This window comes from Triticum aestivum, chromosome 5A (genome assembly GCF_018294505.1).
Source record: "Triticum aestivum cultivar Chinese Spring chromosome 5A, IWGSC CS RefSeq v2.1, whole genome shotgun sequence".
Lineage (NCBI taxonomy): Eukaryota > Viridiplantae > Streptophyta > Magnoliopsida > Poales > Poaceae > Triticum > Triticum aestivum.
Window position 1 is genome coordinate 603810873 of NC_057806.1, and position 16579 is coordinate 603827451.

At 44.2% G+C, this 16579-nt stretch overlaps 1 protein-coding gene and 1 pseudogene across 1 annotated transcript; one reads left to right on the top strand and one right to left on the bottom strand.

Moving 5' to 3' along the window:
- The first annotated feature begins 1353 nt into the window (after positions 1 to 1353).
- LOC123105235 (uncharacterized) lies at positions 1354 to 14114 on the top strand. Its single transcript, XM_044527260.1, has 14 exons — positions 1354 to 1835; positions 2356 to 2496; positions 2645 to 2903; positions 3029 to 3257; positions 3355 to 3505; positions 3609 to 3954; positions 4026 to 4080; positions 4164 to 4639; positions 5218 to 5378; positions 6904 to 7096; positions 7168 to 7266; positions 7407 to 7504; positions 7592 to 7674; positions 12875 to 14114. The coding sequence occupies exons 1-14, from the start codon at positions 1719 to 1721 to the stop codon at positions 14112 to 14114; spliced, it is 3648 nt and encodes a 1215-aa protein (XP_044383195.1). The 5' UTR covers positions 1354 to 1718.
- LOC123109264 (uncharacterized) lies at positions 11954 to 12092 on the bottom strand (annotated as a pseudogene).
- Positions 14115 to 16579: the final 2465 nt, after the last annotated feature.

The window sequence follows — 16579 nt, forward strand, 5'->3', positions numbered from 1 at the left end:
AGCGCAACCCACCCTCCACCCCCTGTCTCCGCTTGGCGTTGACTAAACGAATTCCTTCCGTTGATGGGATCAAGCTTGTTCTTCGTAATCGGCTAACCTCTACTGCCGTCGCAAAACTCACTTCTTTAAACTCGTTGTTGCAGGACTGTTTGCTTTCTTAGGTCCTGGATACCTGTCGCTTGCTCAACGGTGTTGCCTTCTCCACTCGTGGCACGTATGCTGCTCTCTCGGTTCAGCTTGCTGAACCAAGGCTTGCTAAAATTTGCGATTCAAAGGTGCCAAAAAAGTTTATGATTTTTGGTTAGTTGTTCTACCTTGATCGCCTTAATACAAGGCACAACCTGCACAAGAAAAACATCCTAGATACTGAAGTTTTCCCAAGATGTAGTCACTTGGTGGAGGATCGCGACCATCTCTTCTTTTTCTGTCCAGCAGCCCAAGGGATTTGGAGTGCAACGGGCATTTGGCCTACGACAGCGCCCATTAGCGAGCTCTTCAACACTCCGCTTCCCGCGCAGCTGCCCACTTCAATTCATCCCTTCATGTTCCTTCTCATCCTTTTGGAAATATGAGATGCCAAGAACAAGAAAGTTTCACAAGGCCTTGATATTGACACGTCTATTTCTGTTAGAGCTATCATGGATGAGTTGGTTATTTGGTCTCATCAACTTAAGTCTGATACCTTAGAGGGCACACCGGCTTGTGGCGTGAGTTCCTCTCCTCATATCACTTGTAAACGCTTGTAATGTCGGCTGACTATTTTTTGAACACAATACAGACGCAAGCGCTTATATACACACGCATACACTCACCTCTATGAACGCACTTGAAATATATTCAGGTGAGGAGTCTCCCCCCCCCCCCCCCCCCCCCCCCCCCCACCCGGCCCCCCCACCCAACCCAACTGAGCTACTCCTTCCTCCCAACGCGCCTGGCCGCCTGCGCTCGCCGGCCTCCCTCCTTAATTCCACTGAACCATGGCATACTCTGTAAATACGGCTGCTAATGAGGCGCCAATCAAACGATCATATGATGGTGGACTAGCCGACGACTAGCATGACCCAATGAAATAAAGCAGCGCGTTCTACATCGTTTATAGTACAATGACTGCCATCTTGACCGACTCTTTTGCCAAAAAGCAAATCTTGAGCAACTCCACAATTTTCTACCGAGTTCATCCGCTATATTCTGGTCGATCCCTTCCTTCCTGGATGTGATACTCGGCTACGGTTCAGGGCGCGGCGTCACCAGTCTCACCGCCGCCTCCGCCAGCAAGCAGCAGGCCTGGACGCCTTCGTGGACTCCAAGACTCCAATCTTCTGCCGGCCAGCAGCCCCCCCACACTCGCCGGCCTCTACCAAGATCCTCACTCTTAATGCTTTCCCCATGCTAACTCTCCCTCAGATCCATCGGATGATTTTGAAAGTCAATGCATTTTTGCTATCATCACAGCTCTGTGTTACTGTCGGGTTTGCAGTTGACAACAGTTTGCTCTATGTGTAAATTATCATGTACTTCCTCCGTTTCTAAATATAAGCCTTTTTAGAGATTTCAATAAGAACTGCTGTATAAGCTGGATCTTATTTGTGCAAGTTCCATTCATCTATACATATTTTTGGGAAGGCTCGATTTGCCTATTGTTAGAGGTCAATAAGGAGAAGGTGAGTCGCCCAACTGATGAGGAGTCAAATATAACATTTCTTTCTTTCTGCAACAGCATGGACGATGCAGGTTCAGAGTCAACGGCTGTGCCCCTCGATTTATTACTACAAATCACAGATGGTTTTTCCGAGGAGCGGAAACTTGGTAGTGGTTCGTTTGGAGAGGTTTACTTGGTAAGATAATAGATTGTTTACATGGCTTCCTGACATCAACAATATCAAACTAGTATCATACTACTACCGTATTTTGAACAAGAGGTATTTGGTGATTTGGTCAATGTATAAGATCCGTGATTTACCTACTATCGTCTTTAGTAGGTGTCGCATATGAGTGCCTATGTGTGCATGAGTCTACAAGTTGTATACTCTATTTACATATAACCTTTAGGCCAGATTTAACCATAACAAAGATCAGCAAAGTCTGCATCAGGTTCAGTTGAGCACAAAGGATTTCGCCTATCGCTGATAAAATTATAACTAGAAGTTCCAGGCTTCAAGCTGCGTGAGTAGACCAGAAAAAAAAAAACTAAGTAACAGCAAACACGGAGTATTAACAAAACCTCTTTTTACAACAGGACATAGGGCTGCAAAAGATATATATATATATATATATATATATATATATATATATATATATATATATATTATATATATATATATCCCAATGACCACTTATGAACCTGGTTTCATTCAGAAGGATTTCCACTCGGTTTGTATCGTCTCCGTCATCTCCAAGTCCGGCAACCCCCAGCAACAATGGACCCCGGGAGTAAACTTGTCGACCACCAGCCCCGTCAACTTTAGTGATCTAAACGCTCTTATATTTCTTTACAGAGTGAGTACTATATATATTTCTCTACTGGTCTTGTTAATGATGAACTCACGTACATTCCTGTAGCAGTAAATGATTTGTGTTTCCACATTCAAGCATAGCATTTTCTACTTTACAAACAGTAAATTAAACCATGTGAAATGTTGTGCAGGGTGTGCATCCAGACGGGCAAAAGATTGCTGTGAAGAAGATCTATGATATGCCCGGGGTTGACGAGGAGCAATTTCATAATGAGTTTAAGAACCTTGCAAGGCTGCAGCACCGAAATATTGTGCGGTTAGTTGGCTATTGCCACCATATTCAGGAAGTACCAGCAATGTACGAAGGAAAATTGGTTCTTGCGGAAAAGATACATAGGGCGCTCTGCTTGGAGTATATGTCTAATGGAAGCCTTGAAAAATATATTTCTGGTAAAGATGTTGTTCTCCTTGTTTTACTTACCATATTAAGGTTTCTTTTTTTTCGAGACCATAGCATGTTAAGGTATCATCCTTAGAATTTACCTCTCGAGAATTCCCCTTATTTGGTGCTGCAGATGAATGTGATAAATATGATTGGCACACAGGCTACGGAATAATTAAGGGGATTTGCCAGGGTTTGAAATACCTCCACACTAAATTAGAGCCACCTATTTATCATTTGGATTTAAAGCCAGCCAACATATTGCTGGATGAGAACATGGTTCCCAGAATTGCAGATTTTGGGATATCTAGGCTGTTTGGAGATGAACGAACGCGAGCTACAAAAAGTACTTTAGGAACACAGTAAGCATTCTTCATATGAACTGAAATTGGAGAAGGTAAATGTATTTTGGATTAGATGTGTAGTAACAGTAACATTTGTATAACATGTGTGATGCAGAGGGTACTTACCGCCGGAATACATACGCAACTATTTAATCTCAAGTAAATTTGACATATTCAGCCTGGGTGTCGTAATCATAAAGATAATGGCAGGACGGGCGGGCTACTACAAAAGCGCTGAAATGTCTTCCCACGAATTCACTAATTTGGTAAGAGAACGTGCTGCCTTTATCAAGATAATGTGCATGTAATTCATAAAAATACTTTGATTATTCTAAGATATTATCATTTTTTTGTACTCTAAATCGGTAGGTACAGGAAAATTGGACAAATAGACCACATGAAACATCGAGTCTGATGAAGGCATATTCCAAGCAAGTAAAGATATGTATTGAAATAGGTTTAAGTTGTGTGCAGGAGGATCGACACAAAAGGCCAACTGTAAAGAATATTGTTGATAGACTGAATGAGACAGAAACTGAGTGTACCTATGCGTATAAGAAATTTGACGTGCAGGAGAACCCAGGGGGGCTCACCCCTAATTATTTCATGAACAATGGCCGCCCTGTCAGTGAAGTGCCTCTGAACAATGATGCAGGCCCTTCCAAACAAGCTAGAATGGCATGGCAATATCCTACAGACATGACTGCACAACAAGGTGAATTTTAATACTATGTTCCACCACTGATCTTGTTTGTTACATTTTTCTCAAAATTTAAGCTATTGCAGAACTTGGTGAACGACAAGCAGCTTTGCTTCCTAATGGAATTTATGAGCCTCCTAGGTATCTGGCATTTTTTTTTTCTGGCCGTACATGTTTTTATTTTCCTTTTGGAACTGTCTCACTCATCTTCTTTTAAAATTTAGGCAGATATCGGCAGGTTTTCCTGAATCTGGAGGCACCACTAGAGTCAAGCTGCGCTTTGTTGATGTTGAAGGACCAAAAGACCCCCTTTACACTGGTTGTCCAGTACAATGGCTGAATGGAGAAAATGCTAAGGTAGTGATATTTGAAAACGATAAGCAAATCACACAGGGCGACCTTTCTAAATTGCAAATTGAGATTTTAGCAGTCCATGCTGATTTCTTTACTGAGCGAGGACAAGCGGACTTCACCAAAGAGGAATTCAACAAGCAGATACATATGTATAATGGGAAAGAGTCAGTCTTAACAGTTGTAGTTAATTTAACAAATGGTGAGGCCTGTATTGGCTCCTTTTTCTTCACGGAGAGCTACAGGAAAAAGTTAAGATTGACAGCAAGAGTTGAAAGACAGGATCTTGCGGTCAGAGTTCAAGAAGCAATTACTGATCCTTTTGTCGTCAAAGACCACCAAAGCGCATGTGAGTATACGAGTATACCCTTTATCTATTCGGGGCATCAATATTTTTAATTGTACTGCATTGGAAATTTTAATACAGTGGTGCAATCTGCTCATTCAATGAAACGTTTATTGTTTGACATTGTCAGCTGAGAAACATGTTCCTCCTCTAAGTGGCTGCCAAGATTATTCAAGTAAAAAAATAATTTAAGCACACATCATATCTTTCATAAAGTTTTATGGCCTTATACATGCAGTGGCATTATTTATCTGGAAATATGAAGTCTTGGCACTAATGTTCTGCTTTTGGAAGGGAATGGCTAGTTCTGTAACAAAATTGAGATTGCAATTTTCTTTGCTCAATACATATTTTATTTTGAGTTATCCATTTCCTGTGGAATACCGAAAGAATGGGACCGTCTTAATTTTCTAATGTTTGTATATTTGGTCGTAGATCAGTAATATGCATGGTAAATCGATTTGCAGCTTACCATGTACATTAATCCTTTGCTGAATGCTATTATCATCAGACACAGTGGTATCCATAATGAAACGATCCTATATATTGGCATAAGACATCCAACATTTGTTTACTTTCAGTAAATGGAAAGAAGTATCCTCCATCTACAGAAGAAGTGGTACATCGTTTGGAGAACATTTCTCTAAAGGAGAAGCTTTGCAATGACCTAGCTGATAAAAATATTACTACAGTGAAGCGCTTGATGCGTCATTATCACAGAGATAAATCTGGTCTCCAAAAGGTAAATGTATAGTTATAGACTTTTAAAAATGCAATGATGTTTCTACAGTCTTTAGTGTTTCAAATTACCTGCAATAGATATAATTAATACGCCCAGTACCTCCTAGGACTTGTTTGGACTGCATAATGCTAAATGTTCATGTGGACTATAATATCTGCTAGCACTTCATTATTACCGAAAAAAGCTTTCGCCCCGCTTTGTATGTAAAGCAAACCGCCCAATCCACAAACATGGAACACGAATACAGCCACACACACGCACAAGGCGTGAAGGTTCACAAATGCACTCACACACACAACAAGGTACCAAGGTTAATGCTGAGGGCACAGCTCAACAAGCCCAAAAAAGGAAAAAAAAAAGAGGCCGGCACACCGGCCCAACGGAGATAGCCGGAAGCCTAGTCTGGCTCTGGAGGAGGCAGCGGAAGCGGGGGCACCACACGGAAGGCCATCGCTCGAAGGTCGGAGATGAGGGTGTTGATGGCGTTCCAATCCTGGATGCGGCTAAGCGGCCGCCAGAGCTGCAAGAAACCACATATTTTAAAGATGGCGCAGTCGCACGTCGAAGAGGAGTGTGCTGGATGACAAGCACTTCATTATTTGCTGAGGAAACTCTTAACTTCTGGCAAATAGCTTACTGGCATGAAGGATGAGGACTGGAGTACCATGGTAACACATGCCACCACGTGTGATCCTGGGGTTGAGATCTATTCTTATGGAGTTGCAGAGGAAAATTGTGAACTCTTATTCAATGTTTTTATGATCTTGTCGGTGTGCTGACCAATGGAGATTATGTTCCTGTCAGTGACCTTGATCAGTTTCAGCAGGTATGCATGTGACACTATTCCATGTCCATCATAATTAGGCTGTTGATATACACTAAAGTAATAGTGTGCTGGCAATTAACTTGCAAATGTTGTCGCGGTAACAAGGTATAGCAAAATTTGCTTGTGGAACTTTGAATACTTCAGCGTCACAATGAACAGCTATTGGCTAACCTATAACTGCATTGCTGAACAAAAACAAGGTAAATTGATGTTAGAGAAGTGAGCCTAGCTTACTTGGTTGGGGGAGTGGAGTACAATCCCACCACCGGGGTTCAAGTACCCGAGGACATGAATTTTGGTTTGTATCCTATTTATACCGCCGGGGCCCCCGTTACAGTTTTCCTTCCAAAAAAGGTAAACTACTAATGTGGAGTTTATTATTTCCTATAAGCGTATGATAAAAGCGTGTTGTTAAACCCCTTCAATCACAGTAGAATTCAACATAAGGGGGAGCTAGCGACAACCCCGGTGCACCTAAAGAAAACCCATAAAAAGACAAATTCATCATAAAAATAGCAGGGAAAATAGAAGCATTTTGCTGGCACCAATACATTGCTATCACACTAAAATATTGCTTTTCGATGATGTAGAAGCTTTATAAAGTTATGATCATCAGATGCTTTGCTGCAGTCCAAATAAAAGCAAGCATGTTCTAGTACATTATGACGGTGATGACATAAAAGAAAGATTCTGTTACAGCTTAAAGTGAAGAGCAGGAAAATGTCCGCATTAAAGAAACTCGAGGAGCGGGAAAGATCAGGGGTTCTTATTCCTGATTATTTGATGATGAATGGCTGCCCTGTCCGTGCAGTGCCTCTGAACAATGATGCAGGTCCTTCCGTACAAGCTAAAAGGACATCGCAATATCCTAATGACATAGCTGCACAGAATGGTGAGCTTTAATACTGCGTTCCATCAATGAACTTCGTTGTTGTATGTTTCTCAAAATTCAATTTATTGCAGAATTTGGTGATCGACATTCATTGATTGGGTTCTCACTGGCCGAAGTCCTGTCAAACAATGACGCTGGTGATTCGAAGCAAGAACAGACGGTGCATCAAGGTCAATATTAAACACCTGCCTAGTTTTGCATCACACATCCTCAATACTGTAATTTCTGTTTCATTGCAAGATTATTATTGTTATTACTACTACTATTATTGTTGTTGTTTCTGATAGTTTTGGGGATCAACTTGCTGTAGGACATGGTCAGCCCGATGCTTCTATGACACATGCAAATATCTTAAATGATCAGGGATCACTTTCAGCACAGCCAACTCCGTTGCACAATTTTCTACCAGTAAGTAAAGTTACCTACTGCTATGGCACAATCAACAATTCCATCCTGCATTTTTCCATGAACCACCTAACGATTCCTGGATTCTAGGTTCCAACGGATGAGATGATCACAGGTGCAAGTCTAACTGACGAACAGACTGAATACTTCTCGACAACTGATTCTCTTGGCACTTGTGAAACAGCGGAGAACGTCGTACCTCTCTCGAGGCGACGGTTTCGTGTTAATATAGGCAGGCGCATATCCCTGATAAGCATACAAGTTTGTTGAGATTACATCTTGAGGTACAAGGAAAGTAGAGATAAGATATACATGAGGAGATTACAACCATATACTCTAACCAACCTAGACCGAAACTTATCTCAACTAAACCGGTGCGTGATGCGCCCCTTGGACCTGAACATTATATGGTTTAACACCCTCCCATAATCACAACTTGGACAAGTTGAGATTACGCTTAAATTCTTCAAAACCTCTGGTAGGCAAAGCTTTAGTGAAGCCATCTTCAACTTGGTCTTGAGACCGAATATATCCAGCTTTTTTTTCTGCTACTCTTTCTCTGACAAAGTGAAAATCTATTTCGATATGTTTTGTTCTTGCATGAAATATTGGGTTAGCAGAAAGATAGGTGACACCCAGATTGTCACACCATAAGCATGGAGCCTGTTTACTATGTATCCCAAGCTCTTTCAGTAATGACTGAACCCAAATAATTTCTGCAGTAGCATTTGCTAGTGCTTTGTATTCTGCTTCTGTGCTGGATCTAGACACAGTAGCTTGTTTCTTAGCACACCATGAGATTAAATTTGGACTAAAGAACACTGCAAAACCACCTGTTGAGCGTCTGTCATCAAGACAATCTGCCCAATCAGAGTCAGAAAAGGCACTTACAAGTGTTGATGGTGACTTGGTGAAGGTGAGTCCAACACTGAAAGTATTCTTGACATATCTGAGTATGCGTTTTGCAGCTGTCAAATGTACTGTAGTGGGTACATGAAGGAACTGACATACTTTGTTCACAGCAAAAGAAATATCAGGCCTAGTCAGAGTTAAATATTGCAGTGCACCAACCATACTTCTATACCTGGTGCTGTCCTCTTGATTCAAGAGTTTCCCTTCTGTTAAGGATAGTTTCTCAGAGCTGGATAGAGGTGTTGGAGCTGCCTTGCAACCTTGCAACCCTGCTCTTGCTACAAGATCAGTGGCATACTTCTCTTGGGACAAGTGAAGCTCATCTCCATTTCTTTTTACTTCAATGCCAAGGAAGTAGTGCAAGTCTCCTAGATCCTTGAGAGCAAACTCAGAGTTCAAATCCTTGAGCAGTGCTGAAATAGCTTCATCAGATGAGCTTGTGACAATAATATCATCAACATATATAAGTACAAATATAGATGTATTTGACTTGTTGAAAATAAACAGTGAGGTGTCAGACTTGGATGGAGCAAACCCAAGTCCTTGAAGCTTTGAACTCAACCGAGAATACCATGCTCTAGGAGCTTGTTTTAATCCATATAGAGCCTTGTCAAGCTTGCATATGTGGAGGGGTTTTTGTCTATTTTCAAACCCAGGAGGTTGTTTCATGAACACTTCCTATTCCAGAACACCATAAAGAAACGCGTTCTGAACATCTAGCTGGAGTAGACTCCATCCTCTGGATACGGCAATAGACAAAACGAGGCGAATAGTAGCAGCCTTTACTACAAGACTAAAAGTATCCTCATAGTGTAAACCGCACCTTTGTTTAAAACCTTTTGCAACTATTCTAGCCTTATAACGATCTATGGTGCCATCAGATTTCTTTTTAATTCTGAAGACCCATTTACAATCTATAACATTTTTACCTTTGCCTTGACGTGCTGGAACTAAGTGCCAAGTTTTATTTTTGTGGAGCGCCATGTATTCATCTTCCATAGCCTTCTGCCACTTGGGATCGCCTAGAGCTTCTGCAACAGAGTGTGGAATATCTGGTTCATGTGAAACACAAGCAAGTCCAAACTTTGCTAAAGACTTGTAATTTTGGGTTGAGTAACTCCCCTCTGAAGCCTAGTGCGAGGTGGTGTAGAAGGATCAGCAGAAGATCCAGCGCCAGGAACAGTTGCAGGCTCGCTGGGCGAGGACATGCGGACCGGATCTTCTGTGGCCGGCGCACGTGAAGCTGAAGAAGAAGTCGCTGCAGAGGATCCCGATCTAGCAGGGGGCGCATGATTTCGCAATGATTGCGCCGGTGGGACAGGAGCTGCAGCGGGATCCGCACCAGAATTAGCGCCCGTATCCTGCCGCGATGGGCGCCGCGCGTAGCAGCGCGTGTCGGGGCCAAACCGACCAGGTGCGGGGCCGGGCGCGGGGCCGGGCGCGGGGTCAGGCGCGGGCGGCTGGAGTTGGCGCTGGTTGGTTGGCGCGGAGCGATGACCGGGCGATCCACCGAGCCGCTGGTGGCGTGTGGCGATGCGGGGCTCGAGGCAGATCGGCCTGGCGCGGAGGGCGCGGATCTCGTGGGGGCCAGGGCGGCAGACTGGCGCAGAATCGATCCCGAGGAGGATGCGCCTGGATCCCAAGGTAGATCCGCGCCGATGATGCTGCTGTTTTGTCCACGAAGCATAAAATGATGATTTGGGCTGATTTCTTCACCGATTTCTGCACAATTTTTTTTCTGTTGCATCACAAGACTCAAGACCATCACCAGTAAGAGGATTAGTCAACAATTGATCATTAGTGTCTAAAACATCCCCATTGGCACGACCCGTGAGGTGTGAAGGTAGAAGAAGAATCTCCTTTTGAAGAAGGGCTCCAGTGTTGGGATGAAGTTGTGCAAAAGGGAAAACAGTTTCATCGAACACAACATCACGGGAAATATAGACACATCCGGTGGATACATCAAGACATTTTACACCCTTATGTTGTGGACTATAGCCCAAGAAAACACACTGTTTGGATCGGAAGATGAGTTTGCGGTTGTTGTATGCCCGAAGATTCGGCCAACACGCACACCCAAACACTCATAGAGATGTGTAATCTGGTTTTGTGTGAAGGAGACGTTCTACTGGAGATTCATTGTTGATGACTCTACTTGGCAACATGTTTATGAGGTGGACTACGGTGAGAAAGGCCTCATCCCAGAATTTCAAAGGCATAGAGGCAACAGCAAGTAAGGCCAGCCGACTTCAACTATATGCCTGTGCTTGCGCTCGGCTGATCCGTTTTGCTGGTGAGCATGGGGGCATGACACGTGATGTGATATGCCAACTTGCTGAAAAAAGGAGTTGAGGTTGCGGTACTCCCCTCCCCAATCGGATTGGAGAGCTAGGATTTTGCAATCAAACTTTCTTTCTACTAGTGCTTGAAAGTTGTGAAAAACTTGAAAGACATCAGATTTCTTTTTGATGAGATAGATCCACGTGTACTTGCTATAGTCATCGATAAAACTTACGTAATAAGTGTGTCTGCCAACTGATTTAGGTGCAGGACCCCAAACGTCGGAAAAAGTGAGCTCAAGGGGTTTGGTGGAGATGCTTGTAGACACAGGATAAGGTAGTTGATGACTTTTAGCACACTGACATGAATCACAAATTGTTTCACGATCTCGCTCACCAACAAACGGGAGCTTATTCTTTTTAAGCAAATGTTCAACTAAAGAAAAAGATGCATGCCCTAATCTATCATGCCATTGTGTTGAAGAGACTTTGGTGACACCATAGGCTTGTTTATTCAATCTCCTAAGCTCCGAAATCAACGGGTACAATCCTCGAACGCATCTACCTCGATACAAAATTTTCTTCGTGACCTGATCCTTGATCAAAAAGAAAAACGGATGGAACTCAAGGAATACATGGTTGTCAATGGCAATGCGATGAACTGAAAGGAGATTTTTAGAAGCACTAGGGACATGCAAAAATTTTCTTAGACGGATATTTCTATGGGGGGTCACTGAATGACCAACGTGGCTAATGCTCATACCTTCTCCGTTGGCAGTGTGAACTTGGTCTTGTCCATGGTACTTCTCACGAACTGTCACCTTTTCCAGCTCGCTCGTGATGTGGTCAGTTGCACCACTGTCCACGTACCAGTTCGTGTCGATGCCGTAGGAGCCATCAGCAGCACCTGCAACCTTCTCATCTTGTGAGGATTTGCCATCATATTCATAGCAATACCAGCAGTCGCGGGCGGTGTGGCCTAGCTTGCCGCAGATTTGGCATCGCGGCGCATCAGGGTTGGCGTGAGGCCTGCCACCACGGCGGCCCCTATTGTTGTTGTTGGAGGGCCGCCCGCCGCCACCGCCGCCACCACGGGAGGAGTTGCCGCCGCTGCTGTTTCCGCCAGATGGCGGCTTGCCCTTGCCGCACGGAGGTCCACGGTAGCGTGAGCCGCCACCGCCGCGGCCGCCGCCGCGAGAGCCCACATTGGCAGATGACTTGAAGCCCCCACCCGAGTTGTTGTTGTAGAGGGCGAGGCGCTGATCAAAGTTGCTCATCTAAGCGTAGAGGTCATCGATGCTGATGGTGTCGGTGCGCTTGTCATTGGCGGAGACGAGGGGTTGATACTCCATGTCGAGGCCGGCGGTGATGTAGGACACAAGCTCATCGTCATCGATGGGCTTTCCGGCGGCTGCGAGCTCATCGGCGAGTGCTCTCATCTGGGCGAAGTAGGCGACAACAGATTGCATCCCCTTCTGCACCGTGGAGAGAGCAACCCGGATGTTGTTGATGCGGGCTCGAGACTGCGACGAGAACATGTGGGCGAGAGCCGCCCAGAGCTCGTGCGGCATGGCGATGGAGGTAACCTGCACGAGGACCTCTTTGGTGAGAGTATTGAGCAAGTATCCGAGTACCTGCTGCCCTTCTTTGAACCAGATCGGATGGAGAGGGTTCGGCGTCTGCTCTTCTTTCCCATCTTTGTCCTTCGTGACGAGGATCTTGATAGGTTCCGGCATGGAGCCGTCGGTGTAGCCGAAGAGGCCAGCCCCTCTCAGCTGCGGTGTCACCTGCGCACGCCACAGGACGTAGTTGGTGCGGGTGAGCTTTTCTGCAACCTGCCCAAGGGAAGCCTGGACGGTGCTGGAGGAGGACGACATGGCTGGCGGTGGATGGGTTTTGCTAGATGCGATGGATAGAGGTGGCTCTGTATACCATGTGAAACAGCGGAGAACGTCGTACCTCTCTCGAGGCGACGGTTTCGTGTTAATATAGGCAGGGGCATATCCCTGATAAGCATACAAGTTTGTTGAGATTACATCTTGAGGTACAAGGAAAGTAGAGATAATATATACATGAGGAGATTACAACCATATACTCTAACCAACCTAGACCGAAACTTATCTCAACTAAACCGGTGCGTGATGCGCCCCTTGGACCTGAACATTATATGGTTTAACAGCACTCTAGAAAATGCAATTCTTGGGCCTGAATTGGACATATCCTGTGACAGCCCCAAGAGCTTATTGCAAGCCAAGAATCTTTTGAAACAAGGTAACTGGAGACAGGTTCTGGGAATTAATACAGGAGACTTGAAGCAGGTGATCATAGCATGTGGTAAGGCTGCTGCAGAGAATGATATACATACAGAAGTGCTGATATCTGAGCTACGTCAGCTGGTGTCTATCTCTGGAGATCCAATGCAACGCCTAGGAGCATACATGTTGGAAGGGCTTGTGGCCAGGCTCTCTTTCTCTGGAAGTAAGCTGTATAAATCCTTGAAGTGCAAAGAACCTACAAGCTCTGAGTTAATATCTCACATGCATCACCTTTGTGAGATCTGCCCATTCTACAGGTTTAGTTACATGTCAGCCAATGGTGCCATAGCAGAGGCTATCAAAAGCGAGAACTTCGTTCACATCATCGATTTCCATATCGCACAGGGGAGCCAGTGGATAACTATCATTGAGGCTCTTGCAGCGAGGTCTGGGGGTCCACCATGCCTAAGAATCACTGGCATAGATGACTCAAACTCTGCTTATGCCCGAGGTGGTGGACTGGATATGGTTGGGACAAGATTGCATAGTGTCTCTGCGTCGTGTGGCATGCCCTTTGAGTTCAATGCTGTTCATGCTGCTAGCCATGAGGTTTATCTTGAGCATCTTGATATAAGGCCCGGGGAGGTCATTGTAGTGAATTTCGCCTATGAGCTGCATCATACTCCTGATGAAAGCGTGAGCACGGAAAATCACCGGAACAGGATTATAAGAATGATCAAGAGCCTATCCCCCAGGGTTGTGACTCTTGTTGAGCAGGAGTCGAATACAAACACAGCTCCATTCTTCTCAAGATACTTGGAGACCTTCGAATACTATACGGCAATGTTTGAATCAATAGATGTTGCTCGCCCAAGGGATGATAAGAGACGGATTAGCACAGAGCAGCACTGTCTTGCAAGGGATGTCATCAATTTAATAGCGTGTGAGGGTGCTGAAAGGGTTGAGAGGCTTGAGGCGTTTGGGAAATGGAAGGCAAGGTTTGCAATGGCTGGATTTAGGCCGTACCCACTGAGTTCGCTGGTGAACAACACCATCAAAACGCTGCTGGATAACTACCACAGTTGCTACAGGCTTGAGGAAAGGGACGGAGTCCTTTACCTTGGTTGGAAGAGTAGAGTATTGGTCGTGTCTTCCGCATGGTGCTGACATGTCTTCAGAAGAAGCTCATGTATGTGCACTGTTTTTATCGTTGAAACTGAACCGTGGAGTGATTTTGTGTTACGTTGATCCACGATATTTCTATAGCCTGACTTATCCTGCCCCCAGTTTCAGATGGAACCTGTGCTTATAATTAAGGGCTTTGCTGCTTGTCGGTTCAGTTACCTGTCTACTCACTGCTCATCTAATTCAGAGGAATCGGCACCAGGAGTTGCTGTGATAATACCGCGACAGCCATAACGTAGAAGAAGGCGTAGTGATCGCCTAAATAAATATGTTTATAGCTAGGAATTTGGTGTGTTGTGGTTTGCCCCCGTTGTAGGATTGACATGATTGTACGTAATATACTGTACTAATTAGAGCATGTTTCGCTAGTAGAAAAAAGATCAAACGTGAAGCATAATAGTGCCGGTTTGAATTTCAGCCGGCACTAATGTATATAATAGTACCGGTTCGTGGCGGCGATCAATAGCACCAGTTCGTGGCGAACCTTTACTACCGGTTCATGCCATGAACCGGTACTAAAGAGGCTGTGTCAGCCTGCGGTCAGGCTATGGCCTCACCATCACCATTTAGTGCCGGTTCATACCACGAACCGGTACTAATGAGGTTATGGCAAGCTGTTTTTAGTCCCACCTCGCCAAGAGAGAGGGACTAGGAGCGGTTTATAAGCCCTGAGTGCAGAGACGATGAAGAAGAGGCTCAATGCTCACGTTGCTTAGCTTCAAGCCTTCACGAATATGGTAGATTGCACGGAGCTACGCACAGTGCAGTTTACACTATTCTGAAAGGCTTGAAGCAAATTAACGAGCATTGCACCTCTTTTTTATTTTTACTAACTTATTACAACTCCGGACTTCTTCTGTTATGGCAAAAACTAATTGCACGTCGGCATTTCTTTTTTTTAACTTTGGTTATAACTCCAGACTTTGACCATCTAGTTTTGCAGAAAAGAAAAAATAGCAGAAAAGAAAAAAATAGCAGAAAAGAAAAAAAACTATAGCTGGAAAGAAAAAAACTATATAAAAAACTACTCAGAAATAAATAAAAGAAAATAAATATATCAAAAAAGAAAAAACTACTCAGAAATAAATAGAAGAAAAAATAAAGCAGAAAAGAAAAAAAAAATATTTGCTATTTTTCAATCGTTCACAAAATGACCGTGAAATTGAAAATCACTACAAAATGAACTCTAAAGATGTTAAATTTTGGCAAACTAGATGAATAAAACTACTCACAAATAAATAGAAGAAAATAAATATAACAGAAAAGAAAAAACTATACAAAAAACTACACAGAAATAAATAGAAGAAAATAAAGCAGAAAAGAAAAAAAAACTATAAAAAAATTGGGGCGCTGGCCTGTGGGCCTGCTAGGCCACAGGCGTGCAATTACAGGCCTTAAAGGCCCAGCAGACTCACAGGGCAGCGCGCAGAGTTTACGCCCACAAGCCTGCTATATAGAGGAGTTCGAAGAGGTAGCCGCGACTAGGTTTATAAACCAGTGCGGCTGCCCTTCGCCCGGCGAGGTGGGACTAAACTTTGGGGTGGCAGCGCGAGGCCTTTAGTACCGGTTGTTGGCTCCAACCGGTACTAAAGGTCTTTCCTATATATACAACACTTACGAAAATTCAGTTAGATCTCCCCACTTCTTTCGTCTCCAACCTCTCGCGCGCCGCTCGAACGCGTCCTCGCCGCCCGTCGCCCGTCGTCCGTCGTTGTCGTCGTTGTCCCCGCCGCCGCCCGTCGTCGTCGCCGTCTCGCGCCGCCGCCCCGAACGCCGCGCGCCGCCGTCCGTCGTCGTCCCGCCGCGGTCCGGTACGTTTCTCGCTCTCGCGTATACCCGCCGCGCCGCCGTCCGTCGTCGTCGCACCCGGCCCATACGGCGGCGCCCCCGCCCGTACGTACGCCGCCGCCCCCGCCCCGTACGCCGGCGCCTCCGCTCGTACGTACGGGGCGGCGGCGTACGGGGCCGCACACATACACACATACACACACATATATACATACACACTACACACACACACACACACACACACATTTTTTACTTATTTTCTGTTTTTTAGAAAAGTTAATTAGATGATCGAATGTTTGATTAATGTCGAATGTTAGATGAATTATCTAGATAGAAAATTGTCGAACTAGAGATTTGAACTTGTTGAATAATTAATATAACTAGTTTATTTTTAGTAAGAAAATTATCGAATTAGTTTATTTAGGTATATGAGATTTGAACTAGTTCAATAATTAATATAACTAGTTTATTTTTAGTAAGAAAATCGTTGAACTAGTTTGTATTTAGGTATATGAGATTTGAACTAGTTCAATAATTAATATAACTAGTTTATTTAGGTATATGAGATTTGAACTAGTTCAATAATTAATATAACTAGTTAATTTTAGTAAGAAAATTTAGGTATCTGAGATTTGATGATCTAATTAAAATATTATTTG